Below are 20,132 nucleotides of genomic sequence, written 5' to 3'. Positions count from 1 at the left end.
CTCTTCGTCCTACATATAGTTTTTAAGGATTTGAGCGCTCTGTGCAAATATTAATAAAGCACAAGCACCATCACAACAATCTAGTTGTTTATTTGCAGTTAAATAATCCCCGGCAGCGCCACGGTATAAAGCAAATTTTATAAACCTAAAATGACATAACAAAACATTAAAATAACTTCGGGTAATTGCAGAGAAACAGCTCCCCTTGAGGAAAGCGGTAGCGAGCAACCCCCGCCGCTGGTTCCTTGTCCCTCCCGCTTTTAGAGTTTCCGCAGAGCTTCTGCGGTCGTGTTGGAGTCCAATCAGCGCATTTCATCAAGACCTCTTCTCGAGAAGTTGATTTATCCGCCTGAGGGGAAAACAACGACTCGCCAGTTTAAGGAAGAGCAACGATAAACCGCACCAGGGCAGCACTCTCTAAACTTTCCTCCACTAAAGAAAGAAAGAAGAACATTTGTTATAATCTGCTCGTAGTTAGGGGTCGAATACACGCAGCACACTGTTTAGTGAACTTTGATAAAGTACAGAATGGCCGATACAACTGCTTCCTTCTCTCCCAGCTGCGTGGAGAGGCTGAAAAGCTACGTGAATACCCCAAAAGGGTTCACCCTGGCAGCAGAAATAGTAAGTTTGTTCTCACTGTGATATTTGTGTGCAGCTCTGCTGTGATGATCCACGGTTAACGGCTCACAGATATGGCTTTAATATGCTGCGTGTAAAGCTTACTTGTAACTAATCAATAATTTATAGATGGCTAAGTGGATTTATGTTCTGTATCTATTGATTTTTTTAATCACTAATGTGTCATTTTCCCTTTGCTCGGTTTTCTTCTATTCTGTTATTCACATTTCTCACTCTAGTCTGTCTACATATATCACACCGGAAACGAAGCGCCCTACAGGACATGTGCGCCTTAGCATATGGTCTATAGGTGCGCCTTAGCATATGGTACTTCCGGTGGGGAAACTCCTGTAGGGGGCTTCGTTTCCGGTGTGATATTCGCTCCTTGTTTACTGCCGCTTTTTCCAAAACAAGTCAACCAGATGGATGAATCAAGGCGATTTACATTTCTCGAGATGTCTTGGGTATTTACGGAATATATATGTAGATGCTGTTCATTGACCTGTCGATATTTTTCCCCCGCGCCTCAGAGCAAAACTGAGAAAGGATTCAAATTCTCAGTATTTGCAAACAGCTGTCCCTCGTTTATCGCGGGTGTTATGTTCTAAAAATAACCAGCGATAGGTGAAATCAAGTAGCCAATTTTATTTTTTGATGATGCAAAACGTTTCGTTGTGACGTGTGAGTGCATACACTCACAAAATGTTTAGTAACTTCAGATCCCTGCAAAAAGCCCAGGTCCAGTTTACTTTGGTGATTTGGACTATTCCATTTTACAGCTGTTGTTACATTTTTTCCTTTGCGTTGGCCTGTACAGGAGATAATCTATTTGTCATTTCAGGTTGTAGTATTACACAACATTTTCAGATTTAATAGAAATAAAATAAGTGTTTCGTAATTCATTCAATTTATTGTTTTTATTTATAACTGGCATTATTGTTTCATTCTATTATAGAATCTTACAACAAAGACGCAAAATTGTATTCCATCATGCTTTATTAGCTGCTTCAGTGAAAAACAAATCAACAATGCAAAAAAAAAAAAAAAAAAAAAAAAAAAAAAAACGCACTGCAAAACAACATACTGGAAAACAGTTATTCACCATTTGGGCACATATATGCATGACTTTTCATGGCTGTTTTGATATCGCTTTCTCTCTTAACCGATCAAATCTCACTGTGGTAGCAGCTTTAAACTCGGTATGACCCAGGTTGATAGAGGGTGCCCAGTCTGGATCTAGGGCAGGGCGATATGGCCAAAAATATTTATCACGATATAGATTTGAAAATTTGCGATAACGATATAACTGACGATATAATTGACGCAAAACAAAATACAACTCTACAACTTTATTAGTGGGAAAAAAACCCATCAATTTCTTTTTGTTTAAACAAGCAGCTGTTTATTTTAATGTGCATTACAGCCACGCAAAATTCAACAGTGGTTATCCTGTTATATACATGGTTATCCATAATCATGTATATCCACAAAACTTAAGAGGTGCTTTGCAACAAAAGTGCAGTGTGCAAAATCAATAAGTCAAATAATAATATTGCACAAACTCTTGAGTAAAAACAAAACAAACAAAAACATAGATAAATTATGCTACTGCTCCTGGAAGTTTTTCTGCATTTCAAGTTTTAAGATTCTTTGTCAGAAACACTAACATGTTCACAGATGCGGGCTTAAGGGAGGACCTGTGACAAGTTACAACATTTCCACCTGTGCTGAACAACCTTTCAGATGCAGAGCTAGTTGCTGGAATGCAGAGGTATTTCCTAGCTAATCTGCTGATGTGGGGAAAGTTTACTGTGTGAACTTTCCACCACAAAAGAGGATCACACTCACTGTCTGCTGGTGGACTATTCACATAACTGCTCAGTTCAGATGATAACCTCTCTGCAGTTACCTCTGTCTTGCCACTAACTGGTTCCTTCAAAAAACTCCCGACTCTTCTTTAGCTTTTTAACAGCTCCCTGACTTGGCTGTGCTACCCTGGTGTGGGACAAATGAATTGGATGACAGGGTGGGTGCAGTTTTCTCTGTGGTGGGGTCGGGTGGACTGTCCCGGGCTCTGTGGGGCCGGGTGGCGCTGCTGAACTGGGCCCTGGTCCGGATGGGCCTGGACATTGAGGGCTATCAGGAGGGGCTATGTGCTTACCTGCTGCTCTCTGGCAGGCAGCTCCATGCCCTCCTGGGTTTTAAATGCACCTTAGTACACACATGCATCAACACTACATATGAGCGGGCGGAGGGTGGTTTGGAGTCTTCACACACCCCCGTTCTCTGTTGCCTGTTGGTGCGGGGGGGCTGGGAGGAGGAGTTGGCCGTCCGATTGGGGTCTGGAATGTGGGGCCTCCCTGCTGCTGCGGAGTTGGGGCGATCTGCTTCTCTCCACCCCAGGGAAAAGGGTAACACTACCTGGGTCTGGGTGCAGTTTCCCCCTCCAGGGGCAAGGGTACCTAGACCTGGGGTATAGAGTACGCTTGGGGAGTGTGATTGTGTGTACAGTGTCTCTTTATGTCTGTCTCCACGTTGGGTGAGTGCTGAGTAATTGCATATGAGAGCATGAGGGTGGGAATGGATGTTTGTATCTGTGTGTGCCCTCTAGCAGATCATTACATGAAGGAACCTGTTAAATACAAGTGCGCACATGCTCACAGGCGTACACACGGGTGCTCACACACACAAACTACACCCTTTTTGGCTCCTACCTCAAAGCACACTGTGTGCTGTCGATCTTACGTGCTGCACAATAATATTCAGTATTTAGTATTTACTGTTATATTCACATAGATCAGGGGTCAGCAACCTTTAACACCCAAAGAGCCACTTGGACCCGGTTTCCACGCAAAAGAAAACACTGGGAGCCGCAAATACTTTTTGACATCTAAGGCTACGTCCACACTAGCCCGGATAGATTTGAAAACGGTGTTTTCATCTGAAAATGCTCCGCGTCCACACTAGCGTTTTCAGTCGTTTTCACAGAGTCGTGCGTCCACACTGAAACGGATGAAAACGCTTACGTTCCAGTCCTGCGCATGCAGAAAAGAAAAGCTATCTGGAGCATGTACAAACTGATATTCATCTTTTTTAGGGCTGTCAAAATTCAGAGCAATCAAAACAACCGCTGTATAATGCACTCTGCTATCTTTGTTTATTTGGTCACATGACTGCATCACATGACTAAAATACGTCATGTTTTTGAAAGTTTGCGTTTTCGTGTGTCCACACTGCAACGGGACAGCTACGTTTTGAAATGTATGCGTTTTCGAGAGCGTTTTCAAAACGCTGCGTTTTTCCTTGGACGGGAGGTCAAAACGGAGAGAAAACGATGTGTGGACGTAGCCTAAAATGAAGATAACACTGTATATATTGGTTTTTTACCTTCATGCTTTGTGTGAACAACTAAAGTGTGTTGCTTATAGATTCCATGAAGTGCTACAGAGAAAATTACATTTTATTTATGCAATTAACACATTTTGAACTCTTAAAGAAATATAACAAAAGGGAAGACACCCAGCTGAACTAAAATGATCCATGTAGCAAACAAAAACTGTTGTGAGCCGCCACCCTTATATCGTTTTTGGAGCCTTGACCTGACTTTTAAAAAATATTTGGAAAAAAAAGCACTATGCTGCTAAAAAATGAAAAATAGATATTTGCAAAATTCTGCCTAAATATGTATTTTACCTGGTTAATATGTGGCGGGGTCTGCAGTGCCGCTGCATGGGAGTCAGACGCACCTGAGCGGCACCCGCAATCACGCCTCGCCGCCTTAAAGTCTGTGCTCTCTCTGCTGTTGTGTTGCCGGCTGTGAGCTGAAAAGCTACAGCCGGCTGTATGCGTACAGCAACCGTGTGTGAAAAGTGGTCTTTATAAAGACATGCTGAAAAGCATGTTCATGGAAACATCGTCGGGTCTGCCGTGGTATGTTTACAATGGAACTTTTGCTCCTGAACCTCTGCGCATATCCCATATGCGCACAGCGTCTGCAAATCGGGGCTGTACGAAGTCACTTTCAACTTTACGCAGGAGTGTAAGCTGTCGTCTGTGAGGCGTGAGCGGTGTTTGTTTTTAACATAGTTCACGGTTGAGAACAGCTGCTGACATAATGTGGATCCGAAGATCCATAATTGGCCTATCTGGGGTTGAAAGTCTCGATAAATGCACGGCATTTCGGTAGGTATACCGGCTTCTGCGAGTGTGACGCTTATTTTGAGCGATGAAAAATAATAAAATATAATTTTATTTTTATATTTCAATATCACAATAATCTTCCAATTTAGAACTACAAGTTAAAAAAGAACTAAACACAAATAAAATACACTTCAGCTAAATACTTCTAATTTATTTTCTCAAACCACCCGGAGTCGCAGTATAAGGACAAAAGAGCCGCAGGTTGCCGACCCCTGGTGTATAGGCCTTGGCCTCAGCCTCCTGACTGCACTACAGAGGCAGCCTGTGCCAGTCTCAGGAACACACGAACTGGCTCAACCGGCTCTTCAGCTTGTTTTGTTGCTTTAATTAATTTATTATGAACAACAATATAAAATTATGCACAAAAGGAATTACTAATGTAAAAAAAAAACACTGTGGTTTTATTTATATATGTTTATATATAAATATATCCGGTGGCCCTTAGAGAGAAAGCACGTACAAACTCCAAAACACATTTCTAGCGTTAACTGAACTTCCTAAACAGAGCTACCTAGATCACTTAAATTACACAATTGAAAGCATATGTGTATTGTTTGTGTATTTATACACACACACACACATATATGTATATATATATATATATACATATATGTGTGTGTGTGTGTGTGTGTATAATATTCATTCGGGGCGACTGGAATCAATAAGGGAATCGATTGCAAAAATGGCAAACAATTCCAAGGAATTGAAACTGTGGGAACTGGTTCTCAACAAGAACCGGTTTTCGATACCCATCCCTATTTACCTGTTACTACCACACACCAAACCGGTCGTTGGTACTTCCTGGCTTGTGTAGCCACTAGGTAACAAAAGCTCAACACTGCGTGTTTTGGAGCTTGTACATGCTTTGTCTCTATGGGCCACCGTAATTATACTTTTATTTATTCACTCCACATAAAATGTAATAAATAAATCATATAATACAAAAACCAAGTATTTACATTTCAACTTTTAACTATTTACATTTTCAGCTTTTTCCTTTTAAACAAATTTAAAGTGAAACAATACAAAACACCTCAAACCACAACACAATTAAATATAAATTAAAATATGAAAACAAAAACAACATGCATATTCTCTGTCATATGGGCCTAAAAATGGGAATAAACTTTCTGAATCCTTTATCATCCGCAACTGAAAATAGTTGTGGATGAGCACTATACCTTTCTAATGTGACGTTGTTGTCCCTGGCTCTCTTTCTCTCTCTTTCCCTCCGGCTCTGTTCCTGTGCTACTGAGAGTGTAAACTACCGCCCCTCCCCCCTCTTCCCAGCGCAAAGCAAAAGGCTCGCGTGCGGAGTGAAACGGAAAAAAAGTTGTCTCACTCTAATAGTATTTTGTCTAGAAAATAATTTGTTAGCATGAATAGCTGTTGTCATGTGAATGTTGACTTGGAAGTAGTCAAGTGGCTGCTGTAAACAGAATAATGATGGCATACACTGAGAAAAATAAAGGTGCCAACTGGAACCAAAAGTGGTTCTTTAGACTGATGCCATAGAAGAACCTTTTTTGGTGCCACAAAGAACCTTTCAAACAATGGTTCTTTGACGAACCATTTCTTTGAGTGGTTCATTGAAGAACCTTTAAAGGTATCATATCAAATATATGTCATATCAAAACAGCCCCACACCTGCAGTTGTTTCAGTGTTTCACAGATGTTTCCTGTCAGCTGGTCAACCTCACTCAGGCGGACATCCATATCAGCCAACCAAACGACAAGCTCCTCCCTTTGTGCATCAAATCCCTCCCACTCTGAGACAAGGATCTGAGAGAGAGAGAAAAGAGTCAATTATAAAGAAGAGAGAAAAGTGAAACCCTCCTCAGAAGGTCTGACTCGCATACCTGCAGTCGACCTGCGATGGACTCCAGTTTGGCGTTCACGTCATCCCAGCGGCGGCCGCACTCCCTCGCCAATGCCAGCAGCTGAGTCTTCAGGGTGCCCTGGAAGAGCAGAGTTAATGTTCGATTCCTCCTGGTCAGGCTCTCCAGCTTAGATTATTGTAACAGTCTTTTTCTTTGTTTGAGCAAAAGGAATCTTGACTGTCTCCAGTTAGTCCAGAATGCTGCTGCAAGACTTTTAACTAAGACACGAAAAAGAGAGCACACTACACCAGTGTTACGTTCATTACACTGGCTTCCAGTACATTTTAGAATTCATTTTAAAATCTTGGTACTGACTTTTAAAGCTTTGAATTGTGATGCCCCTGCCTACATTTCTGATCGTTTAGAACCCCACGCTCCCTCTCGCAGCCTGAGATCATCTAATCAAAGGCTGTTGGTAGTCCCACAAACTCGTTTTAAGACCAGAGGTGATAGATCTTTTAGAGCGGTGGCCCCCAGGTTGTGGAATGCTCTCCCTCCATCATTACGTTTGATTGTATTTATTCTTTTAAAAAGCAGCTTAAGACTCATTTATTTAGATTGGCTTTTAATTAGATTTGTGCTGTATGTTTGATTATTAATGTATTTTATGTATTTCTGTTTTATTACTGTGAAGCACTTTGTGGTTGTTATCCTGTGAAAAGTGCTATATAAATAAATTGATTTGATTTGATTCATTTACTATCCAGCTGGACGTGACAGCTCTATAGACAGATTATTTTCTGTTGCTGTGTGACGCTACAAAAATGTGCAGTCCTATCTCAGAGAAATTGCAGCTGATTTTTATACCTGGAAATTCTAACAGGGTAGAGGAATTTACGCAGTGTGGGTGTTAGTTTCCTGTGAAATTTACACTGATATCAAGTCTTACCTTCTATTTTCTCTCATCTCTGTCTTAGCTTGTCAGTTTTATCATCATCATCTGCTATGCTTCTTCCTGGTGTGGAGGCTTTACTACGGTGCCCATATCTGAGATGACCTTCTCCACGATCTTCTTCCTCATCTTCATGATGGACCTGGACAAGCAGTTCTTAGGGATCAACTGGGTCTGGACTGTGAGTCCACACACACATAACTGCATGCACACCCTCTGACACATTTCTGTGCTAAATTGGATAATGCTTCATCTTTTGCTTCCCTCTTTTGTGCAGGATATGTTTCGTGCTGTGGTTGGTGCCGTCCTCTACATCATCACCTCTCTGGTCAATTTGATTGGAGGATCTAAGGATGGAGCTTGTATGGCAGGCGCGGTTAGTTAAGCCAGAATGACTCAGCCTGAGTTCTTAGCTGCATACTGAATCTGCTCATATTTATTTCTCTGTTTATTTTGAAAAGTGATGGCTGTTACCCCTGACTGATTTCGGTGCTGCCAGTTATACATGTGAAAACTGAATGCCTGGTGTTTTTTTATCACTTTTATGTGTTCAATATGAAACACCCAGACTTTCTGAAAAAGCAGGCACTCAACATTGAGTAATGTTCATACTGCAATACGTCCTTTCTTTTTGACTACAACTGTAGACTGTGACTTATTACCTTACTTTAGCTCATTCAAAAATTTCTAAGACAGAAAAAAATCCCGATATAACACTGAATCCACATGTCATTTAGTTTGAATGTTACTTTATTGTTGCCAAAAACAGGACACGGTGATGACTGGAAATCAGTCTGAAACAGCGAACGAGCAGCATTACTGTGCGTTGGGAGTCAGAGGAGGAAAGGTGTAGCTGCACACAAAATTGGTGGCTACAGCCATTAATTATATTAACAATGTAACGGCGTTATTTGTAATGAACAGAGAACTGAGTACACCAGTAGCTAGTCTGGGTTCAAAAACTCATTTGATATCAGACTCTGTGGTGTCATAACTGTATACACACAGTAGAGAAACATATTTTTACAAAATGTAACAAAAATGTAAAAAAAAAAAAAAAAGAACCCCATTTTAAAGTTGCTTTATTATTAGCTTTTGCCTTTGAGCAGGATACACCTGTAACCTTTAAAAACTTTGCATGCAAGTTGCAGACATGTGGTGTCCTGTCCAGTATGATGTCATGCTTATATCATATGTCACAAGCATGATAGGGACCAGGGACCCTGAATTTGATAAACCTTTAAAAAGATGGGAGTTAATGTAGTTTTTTGCCATATATTACTGGATGTACTGACAACTGTCACTGTATTACTTTGGTCATGAGGTCTGGCTGAACATACTGCTGCTCTCACTGAAAACAGTCAGTGCAGATTCACAAATCCTCAGATGAACAATGAGCAGTTTTGACTAGTGAGAGAAGTTGATCATTCACTTATATAAAAGATGGACACAGCTTGTGGGGCGGAAAAGTGAAGCCAAAGCAGAAGTGTGTTAAGCCTGCATCCTTTGTAATGACCAGCAGGTGGCAGTTCTTTTTGGTTATAGAGATATCAGGCTATATGGATGATCTCAGTAAACACTTTGATGAGATGGAAAGGGCAGTGCAGCTTATAGTATGTGGAAGTGTTAATACAGTTAATTTCTTACTGGAAAACTGAAAATAATGCATGAACAAAATGGTAAGAGTGAGCCTATAACTGCATCACAATCTCTGTTTCCTTTTACACTGAATCAGAGGACAATACATATTATTGTGTCGGTTTTTGAAAGATTTTGTTTACTATTTATCAGTTTACTTTTTAAAAAATGAACTAAGTGGGCTTGTTATGCTCCTAATGACAGTAAATTTTCTGTATGTTAAATATAAATTTCATATCTCATTTCCCCACCACAACCATCCTCGTGGTATGCTATGTCTACACGTAGTCTTTTGTATTAATCACGTGTTTAGTCCCAAACATGTGCTGTGCAGCTGTATATCAGGCACAAGCCTGTCCCCACATTGGCTTCTTCATGAGTCTGAACCAAAATGTCTAATGGTGTGAAGAGCACAAAGTCTTCTGGCACTTAACTTTAACAAAATACTGATAATTTATTTAGATTATATTTGTGTTAGTTGTGATTCTGATTGTCATTTCTTGGATTCTTAGGTGTTAGGGTTGTTCGCTGGGCTGATATTTGCATACGACACCTACACAATCTACCTCCAAATCCAAAGTACCAGACAGCACCCAGCAGCTCCAACTGGTGAGAAAAACAGTTTTTATTAATGCATTCAAAACGCATTCTTGGCTTTATTTGATATGTGCAATTTTCTCTAATGTCTTGACTGTTTTTGTTTTTAACAGATGGCAAAGTTTAAATGTTCTCAGACAGAAATACTTCTGTCAAGAACAGAAGAACCAAAAGCAGTCATTTGGGCAAAGGTTAACAGAGGAGCGGGTCAGAGAGGAGGATGGACAGTAAAATGAGCAAGTCACCGTTTAATAAATGCTGCTGCATGGCCTGAACAGATGAAATGTATCTTAAAGAATGAAGCCAGAGAAGAAGATGACATAGCCTTAGTGAGGGGTGCTGGCATCTGTCTGTATGTCTACTCCATGAGGGATTCCCCTCTCAAACTTTTATTCCAACCAGACTAAAAGGGGAAAGCTGCCAATAATAGGGAACACTTTGATTAATGCAGAGAGATTATGAAAGAGCGACCTGGCACTCAAAGAATCCTCAACCGATGCTTCTGAGATAATTCCATAACAGCAAAGACGCTGGTAAAGTATAACCTCCTGGGTGATAAAAAGCTTTTTAAAACATTATTTTGGGGGCAGCAAACTCATAAAGCACTCTTTTTTTCCAGGTGTCCCCTAAATCACTGAAATAAGAGTTCATTTTCATAATCCTTTAAAATATCTCCCCATATAAGTGCCCAATGGTCTTATCAAGATGCCAAATGGCCAGACTTGCTTCTAGGAGGACTTTGGATGATGTCATCATGCAACTTATCTAATACACCTGTCTACTGTGAATGGACTGCTGTAGTAAATAGTAACTGTGTTATTTGGGCTTCAGAAGCAACTGACACAGAGGTGGTGCTTTTTGAATCGTTTAATATTATACATTTCTTCTTGAGGGACTTTTTTTATATTTCTCAGCTGGTTAAACCTTTGCTTTTCTGTTATTTAATAGTGTTCTGTGTGTTTTACAGTGCCTTAAAAGTCTCATTCAGAGTAACCAGTTCCCTCACTTTCTTCTGTTTCATCTTTTGTTTCTAAGTACTAAAAAATTTGATTTCATTTTTAATAATCAGCAATCTTTGGCCGTTTTTCTTCTAGAGTTTTGGAATTTAGGACCCATAGATAGCCCATTAACTAAACAACCACACTTTTATTATTTAAAATTACAGCGTCATCCTCAAGTTTTGTCTACTGCTCTTGGATTCCTGCTCAGGTTATGTATTTTTCCTTACATTTGTAACACATTTGTTTAAGGTGCTACAATATTTTTCTGTAGACATTTTATACTGCTCAGTAGCACAGTCCATTTTTTGAACATGCTATGTTAACATTAGGATATGTACTGTGAGTGTTTCTTCAACCCCTTTGGTGTTTTTCTTTTTTTTTTTTCATTTTAATATGCTTTACAAGGGTTTGTAATTTAAAAGTTCAAAGGGAAACAAAAGCCATTTTACCACAAAGAGAATCAGTTTTCTGGATTGCTCTGTACACTCATGTGTCCTGCTAAATTATCTTAAAGTGCTTCATTTACAAGTGTATACAGTCATGGTAAAAGGTACACTATCTATTCCAAGGTATTGCATATCAGGACACCTGGTCCTTGTCAGGTCTATAAAAATTGGGTAAATACTAGAGATGGCACGATACCACTTTTTTATGTCCGATACCGATATCATAAATTTGGATATCTGCCGATACCGATATGAATCCGATATTGTGTGTTTTTTAATCAATAAAACTGTTTTTTTAATATCTTCCTGCATTTTGTATAAGTTCATACTCAAGTTTAAATAAACAACAACACTAAAGCTATTCTGTTATACCTGCATGTAAAAAATACACTGCGCCCAAAATATTTCATAGTTCAGCAACACTGATCAATCTAATAAACCTTACCTAACTTAAAACCTAACTTAAACCTACTCCATCCTTCCTATTCTGGTATTTTAAAGAGTACTTAGCAGAAATATTAAGCAACCAAACTAATAGGGTTGTAAACTCCCAGCAAAAAAAAAATAGGGAACCACCCACCCTCCTCCTCATGATGCTTAATCGATGTAATGAACTTTAATTTGATGCAGGGTGAAAAAAAATGCACAGAAACAAATTATTTTTCAAGAATAATTAAATAGATTCAACATCTTTCTTCAACAGAATTGCAGAATTCATAGATGGAACCTTCCCAAAGGAAAAAGTACTATAGCTTACTAGGGTATATTAGACTTAACAGTTACTATATACAGTAATGGACTTCTATACATTTTACATCAGATTAAAATTTTGGGTGTAAGATTCAGATAATTATTTATTAAAAGCTAGACATTTTAAATGAGAATAAGAAAGAAAAGTATGTCTTTGTGCCCCCCTTTTCCCTGTTCATGCCCTACTTGCCCCCCTGGCTAAACTTTGCTAGATCCACCCCTGCACAGTTACCTGCCGTCAGCTCCGTAGAAAACGATCCTGGTGTAGAAAGTAATATTAAATACATTCTAACAACAGCTTATCAAGTTTAAACGTGCTGCTGTTGTTCAGCCGCTGGTTTCCTCTTTCTGGTGCAAAGTGGGGCAAAAACAAAGAAGAGAGACAGACTCGCGACAGAAAAGCCGATCAGCTGATCATTAATAAGTTTCATGATTGAAGTAGCAGCAGCAGAGGGAGAAAGAGAGGCAGTCGCTCCATATATCGGTTGTTAAGCTTAACGTGGGAATGCTTTACAAATATTCAGAGATGAACTTACGTACTTGCTTTACTTCTCTCTGGGATAACTTCCTAGGAGATGAAATGCTGGTTTGGTAGCGAGGCTACAAATACACACAGCCGCTATATCACGTGACGCATACTGCTCCGACGTGCTACGGTTATGAGCCGAGTTACGCCGTGTCGCAAGTTTTGTGAGATGCTTTTTTGATATTTAATGGATCGGATTACATTTTTTATTTTTCGCCGATATCCGATCCAGTAATTTAGGTCAGTATCGGACCGATACCGATACGTAATGTCAAATCGGTCCATCTAATACAGCACGAGATAAACAAAAAGACAACGTCAAATTATTCGAGAGCTAAATTTTTAAAGGATAAAATACAGTTTCAAAGCAAAGGAATTCAATTTCAAAATATAAAATTCAATTTCAATTTAGTGATGATCATTTTCAAACCAATAAATTGAATTTCAAATTAGATTAATTCAAATTCAGTTTTAAAAAGCATTTACTCAAGTTACAATTCAGATTCAATCCGAGCAATTCAAATTCGAATTTAACTTATTCAAATTCAGTTTCTGATGGCACAGATTTCTGCCCATAACAAGGTCCCAAATCGATTCGATCCACGATTCGATTCGATTTGAATCAGGGAAATTTTGCCTCAGACAGTCAGAAATATTATAATTCAGATCATGCATCAGTACATTTCCATATTTCTATATCTATTAAAAGAAAGGTGACACTTGCGAGACTTTATCAAAGGTGTAAGCATCACAGCAGATGCCTTTGTGTCAAAGTAACTGAGAATAAAACACAGAAAAACATGAAGGAGATTTTCCGGCCCTGGGATTTTATAAAAATATTCTGCAGTAGATCAAAAACGAAAGAAAGCCATTAATCAACATATGAACATTACCTGATGCTGCTGAAGTGAATCAGATCAAAGTTACAGAGCTTTTATTAGAGACACAGCTAAGCGTTTTGCAATTTTGCATAATTTTAAAAAGGTTAAATTTGTTCAGAAGCCTATTTAACAGCAGAAATTAGGTTTTATTTTCGGAAGTAAAAGGAAAAGACAGCGGCCGACAGCGTTGTAATAAACGGTAGACTTGTGCGTAACAAGCAAGCGAATAATGCAGAAAACAGATTTTTAGACGGGAAACTTTTCTTGAAGTATACTGAGAGAGAGAGCTGTCCATGAAGTGTGATTTTATCGTGGTGGAAGCAAAACAGCAAAAGTCAGAGGTATTTCATGACAATGTTTATGTGAAGCGTAGTTTGGATCTTCTTTTGCTGCTGGTTCGGTCAATATTGTTTGGCGAGAGATAAAACCTGCAGCTCAGAATCTAGCGCAAAAAGGCGTAAACACAAAGCAGGGACTCGCCGAAACATCAGAATCAGCGAGCTGTCGGCTTTCAGTCCCGACCGTGTCCCTGCCGTCGGGCGAAATCTCACTGATTCTGATCCGTCGGCGGGTCCGCGCTTTGTTTTTATGTCTTTGTGCAGAATCCGTGTTCTTGCTCTCATTTACTGTTTTAGCTGTTTGGTGGTTGTTGAAATTTTATGAGGTTTAACCTGACATTCTGGCATTTCGGGCAAAATAAATTCATATAAAAAAATCGATTCAGGATTTTAATGAATCGATATCACTATCCAAGCTAGAATCAAATTTAATCGATAAATCGATAATCAAAACCCACCCCTACTACTAACCACAAAACAAGTTTTCCCATTTCTCATAATACCATCTGCATCAAGACTCCACACAAGGCTGAAAATGTTTTACACACCAGTTTTCTACATTGGGTTTATTTCTGATCAAACACCCTGCACTCCTCATGCCTCGTGCTCGTCGTCGCTGCATGCCATTTGCCACCCCATTAGAAAAAAACCTGGAAACGCCCCTGTTCAAGTGCAAGCTGGCATGTCGCACTTTTTTTTTCTCCTTTTTTTGCTCTGCGTGTGCACAAAGTCAGCGAATGTGTTGCAAGGAAAACAATGAAAAGAAAAAAGCTGCCGTTGGTCTGAAGCTCTAGTCTTTTGTTTAGCTTCCTGTCAGCCTTCTTGTTTTCACTTTTTTTTTTTTAAATGTTTATTTATAAGATTTTAAGTTCAAAGTTACATAACATCACACCAGACAAATGACATAAGATTCAAAAACAATAATATTTAAGCACAGAAAAAAAAAAGAAAATAAAAAACAGAAACCAAAAACCAAATACACAAAAACAAACAAACAAACAAACAAAAAAACCGCAAACAGGAAAACAGGAAAGAAAAGAAAAAAATAAATAAATAAACCAGTTAGCCAGTACAAATCAAAAGTACAAAAGAAACACCATTGTCCAAAAAGATGATCTACTGTGTGAGTTTAGATAGGGCAACAGAGAGTTCACCAAGACCAAAAGATGTGGAAAACAAGTCTAGGAAGAAATCAGGGTCCGGCAGAAGTGCAGTTTCACACAAAGTGCAGTCAAATGAGTTAAAATTTATGTTGAATTCCCATCAATATGATTGAGAAAAGGGCCCCAGATTTCGACAAACTTAACATGGGTGTCAGCCAAACGATAACGAACCTCTTCAATATACAAACATGCAATCATCTCACGTAGCCAAACCCTGAACAATGGAGGAGATGGTGATTTCAGGCTCTAAGAATAAGTCTTTTAGCTACAATCATGCCAAACATTAAAGCTTTCTGAAGAGGACGTCTAAGTGCCAATGAGGTCAGGGAGCAGCCTAGCACTGCAAGTACACCATCCGGCTCTAATTTTAAGTCATAAACCCGGTTATATATATTAAATATCTCTGCCCAGAAACTCCTGAGTGTGGGGCAAGACCAGAAAAGGTGACCAAGGGTTCCATCCAATGCTTTGCATCTGTCACACAAAGACGAAAGAGACGGAAAAATGCTGCATAGCTTTGTTTTAGAAAAATGCAAACGATGAAGGACCTTGAACTGTATAAGTTGTAGTCTGGCATTAACAGAGCATTCTTTAATATTCTTCAACCCACTGGCCCACAAAACATCCGATATGTCTACTTCCAAGTCCTTAACCCAAGCATCCTTGATGTGGTTAGTAGGTGCTGTAAGTGTAAAAAGTGTAGTAAACTGGCTGATTAGGTGTTTGGAAGTGGATTTTAATCAAATAATCATAAAAGTCACTATGAGCAGGGGCTTATCCAGATGGGCAAAAGACTGTTTAACAAAATTCCTAATTTGTAAGTATCTAAATAAATGAGCAGAGGAGAGCATAAATTTTGATTGCAGCTGAGCAAATGAAGCAAAACAATTGTCGATGTAGAGGTCCTTAATAGTGTGAAGACCTAATGCTGACCAAAGCTTAAACACAGGGTCCATCAAGCCAGGTGAAAAAGAAAGGTTTTCAGTTATGGGAGCAAAAATGGATAGGTCTGGAAGGCACATAGCACCCCTAACTTGCTTTAAGATCCTAAGAGAATGACCTAGGACAAAATCATTACTTAAAAGTTTGGTAGGTATGTTGGGCTTAGAAAACAGAATAGCAACAAGTGATGTACCAAAAATTGATTTAGCATTGTGTGCCTCTATCAAAGGCCAAGAAGGACCGCATCCCTTCTGAACAGCAGGAACAGCTGAAACACTGTTCCAAAAAACCCATGTTCTGGCATTGCAAGCCCAATAGTAGTGCCTGAAAACTGGGAGGCCTAATCCGCCCTCAGAGGAGGGTTTCTGCAAGTGTGCCTTTGAAATTCTATGGGGTTTATTTGCCCAGATGAAAGACAAAATGATAGAGTCAATAGTTTTAAAAAAGGATGAAGTGAGAAAGATGGGTATGTTTTGGAAAAGATGAATAAATTTAGGAAGCACTACCATTTTAATAATATTGACACGTCCAATCAAAGAGAGTGGAAGAAGAGTCCATTTATCTATCTTAGCTTTAACACTATCAATGAGGACCTGAAAATTCAATTTAAATAGCAGCTTACGGTTTCTGGGAATGTTAATACCTAGGTATTTAAAGTGACTGCTGGTGGTTTTAAAAGGTAAGCTAGAGATGAAGCTAGAGTCAAGCCCATCTGCCAGTGGCATAAAAATGGACTTGTCCCAATTAATTGTGAAACCAGAGAGTTGTCCAAATTTGTTAATGAGATGAAGCAGGGGAGGCAAAGAGACCCTGGCATCAGACAGTGTTAGAGCCACATCATCTGCATATAGAGTTATAGTAGAGTTGACAGGACCACAGGATATACCTACAATATCAGAGCTGCTTCTAACTGCAATGGCCAGAGGTTCCATAGCTAGAGCAAAGAGCAGTGGAGATAAACAGCAGCCCTGCCTAGTCCCCGGTGAAGTAGAAAACGGATGTGATCTATCAAAATTTGTCAGTACCGATGATCTTGGCCGAGCATAAAGCATACGTACCAAAGTTGTAAAATTATTACCAAAGCCAAATTTCTCAAGCGTAGCAAACAGGTATTTCCACTCAATTTGATCAAAAGCTTGTTGTGCATCTAATGAAATAACAGCTGAATTTGGAGAATTTGTTCCATACAGTACATTCAATAGACGACGGGTATTAGAGAAAGCAAATCTGTCTGGGATAAACCCAGTTTGATCGTGTTGAATTAAAGTGCCCAAATATTTATTAAGACGTGAAGACAAGACTTTTGCAATGATTTTTTTGATCACAGTTTAATAAACTAAGTGGGCGATATGAAGTCACATTGGTGGGGTCTCTGTCCTTCTTAGGGAGAGACAAACGTGGGCATCATATATGCTATCAGGGAAAGAGCCCGTGCAATAGAGCAGTTCACCATTCTGAGTAAAAGTGGAGCGATTATATCAATATGGGCTTTATAAAATTCTATGTTGAACCCATCCGGCCCTAGCAGGCTTTACCACTAGGGAAAGAAAGGATAGCAGCTCTGACTTCTGTGATGCTGAAGTCAGCATCAAGCGCTTCTTTTAATTGTCTGGCAAGTAATTTAGGGCGGCAGATTCTGTAAGGGTCGGAATGCTCAGAGAGTTAAGAAAGCTAAAAAGCTAATTTAGTATCGCCCAATTTAATAATATTTATCTCCCAACTCAAAGTGTCTTTGAGCTCAGAGTCAGTAGCGTTAGATTTAGAAGAGTACAGTGTGCTGAAAAACTCAACAAATCTGTCATTAATCAGCTTAGGATCAGTAATTAATTCACCAGTAGAGGAGGCAATTTTGTGTATGGTCCGATGGGCTTGCACATCTTTTAATTGTCTGGCAAGTAATTTATGGGGTTTATCTCCCAACTCAAAGTGTCTTTGTTTCAATTTAATAATATCATAGCTTCCGACTTGGGTACCCAAAATATGATTGTATTCAAGTTTTAGTTTTAGAGGCTATGTATGTGTCGGCATTAGATATGCCTTCAGTATCAGATTGGCGAATAAAAACTTAACTGCCTCCACTAATGTTGATAATTCAGACTCAATTTCGGACAGACAAGAGTTTCTGACCTTCACTTGACCAGGATTAATCTAGTTCTTTTTCTCAGATGTAAAATGTTTGAAAGGAGATGATCTTGCCACGCCAGAGGTCAATACTGCCTTAAATGATTCCCAAAGAGTGGAATCAGAGACCTCCCGTTAATAGGAAGTACAAACCCTTTGTGTTTTTCTCAAGAAATCTGAAATCTGAAATCTCAGTGGAAACATAAGTGGAGAAAGTTTTGTCTGACAGAAGGGTAGAATTGAATTTCCAATTGAAAATTCGAGGCTGTAAATTAAAATCTATTTTCATGGTAAGTGGGGCATGGTCAGAAATCAAGATTTGATGATAAGCAGAGCTGATAATACTGGGTAATAGTCTAGAATCTGTAACAAAGTAATCTATTCTGGTAAAGCTACGATGTACAGGTGAAAAAAAGAATATTGCCTGTCATTTGGATGCTGAAGCCTCAAAGCGTCAACCATGTTGTGTAACTTCACCAGGTTGTTCAAAACTGCCGTGGATCTAGTAGTGGGGGCTATTTTGTAGATGATCTATCCAAAACAGGATCAAAATAGCAGTTAAAATCGCCACCAATTATTATATTAGACATATTATATTCAGAAATTAGGTCAAATATTTTGGAAAAGAAGTCAGGACAGTCAAAATTAGGGGCATAGATATTTAGCAAAACCAGTGGAAAAGAGTTAATGGACCCAGAGACCAAAACAAATCTCCCACCGGATCAGTAACGACGGATCCAAATATAAATGGAGTGGTTTTCCTTATGAGTATAGCAACACCTCTGGCCTTAGATGTGAAAGTGGACTGGTAGACCTGCGACACCCAATTTGCTCTTAAACGTCTCTGTTCATTGGCGTGAATATGAGTTTCCTGAAGAAAAATTATATCAGAAGATAAATGCTTCAAATGTGACATAACCTTCCCACGTTTCAAAGCTCTGCCCAAGCCCTTGCAATTCCAGGATGTAAATGTCAAAGGACATGTTCCAAAACCAGTAGCATTGTTACCCGCATCTAAATGAGAGGTGGAGTGACATATGGACAGGTGACAAATAATACAAAGGACTGGCAAAAAAAACAGTTAAAACAAAATTAACAACAAGAACACTGAACCCCATCCCCAAAAAGAAAAAAGGCCGCAAAAAGAACAAGAACCACTGCATGCCCATCCCAGCGTGCATTAAAGGGGACTGCCGGAAGAGGAGCACAAAAAAACAAAAAAAGAAAAAGAGAAAAACATCCTTCGGATCGGGCAGCTCCGCACCAGACTCCATTAATCAAAACAATAGTTACACCCATAAATCGACTGATTGGGTTAGAAAAAAAGACGCCAACATATAAAATGACTTGTGTATAACCAAATTTATAATATAAACAATCTCAGTACTTCACAATAGATCAAAGTTTTAAGACGTCGTAACAAAAAACAAAAAACATGATAGAAAACTATCACCACAGAAGCATTCAAAAAAAGATTGAACGAATCGCGACTCTCACTATAGGAAGAGAAGAGTGAGAATGTTCAACAACACAGCCGCATCAACAACATGAACAAGTACATTACCAGGTCACGATTACAGTGAGTCCGCAAAACGTTCAGCTTCAGCAGGAGACTTGAACGTGTTAGTGATGTTGTTGTGCACTACCCGAAGCTGGGCCGGGTAGCGCAGACTGCACGCCGCTCGGAAGCGCTAAGCTTTTTCCTGACCGAATTGAAGGCCATCCGCTGCGCAAGGACCTCCGCGGTGTAGTCGGGAAGATGGACAGACTCTCCCATCGCAGCTCAACGGTGCACGCTGGCGTGCCAGACGCAAGACATGCCACACGTCTTTCTCATGATGCAACTTGGCTATGATAGCCCTCGGTCGCTGGCCAGCCGTTGGTTTTGGTCTAAGGGTGCGGTGTGCCCTCTCCACTTTTATCGGCTTAATAAAGTTGTCTTTCCCCAACACATCCAGCAGCAGGGATGAAACAAAGTCCGCAGGCTTACCGCCCTCAGCACCTTCCTTCACTCCAACAATCCTAATGTTGGCCCGACGCGAGCACGCCTCCATCTGGCCTAGCTTGTCACGCAGGTTGTCGGTGGCCGCCATTAGTTCCTTGCACGTAGCTTCAAGCATGCAAACACGGCCGTCC

General features: G+C 39.7%; 1 protein-coding gene across 1 annotated transcript; it reads left to right on the top strand.

Moving 5' to 3' along the window:
* Window positions 1-269: 269 nt before the first annotated feature.
* LOC116319511 (proteolipid protein 2-like) lies at window positions 270-11,289 on the top strand. The gene is made up of 5 exons (XM_039604074.1): window positions 270-624; window positions 7,619-7,774; window positions 7,871-7,969; window positions 9,744-9,840; window positions 9,942-11,289. The coding sequence occupies exons 1-5, from the start codon at window positions 529-531 to the stop codon at window positions 9,953-9,955; spliced, it is 462 nt and encodes a 153-aa protein (XP_039460008.1). The 5' UTR covers window positions 270-528; the 3' UTR covers window positions 9,956-11,289.
* The last annotated feature ends 8,843 nt before the right edge of the window (window positions 11,290-20,132 follow it).

Source organism: Oreochromis aureus, linkage group 20, assembly GCF_013358895.1.
Source record: "Oreochromis aureus strain Israel breed Guangdong linkage group 20, ZZ_aureus, whole genome shotgun sequence".
In the NCBI taxonomy this organism is placed as follows: domain Eukaryota; kingdom Metazoa; phylum Chordata; class Actinopteri; order Cichliformes; family Cichlidae; genus Oreochromis; species Oreochromis aureus.
Note: the sequence above shows the minus strand (reverse complement) of the source record. Positions and strands in the feature narration are given on the sequence as shown.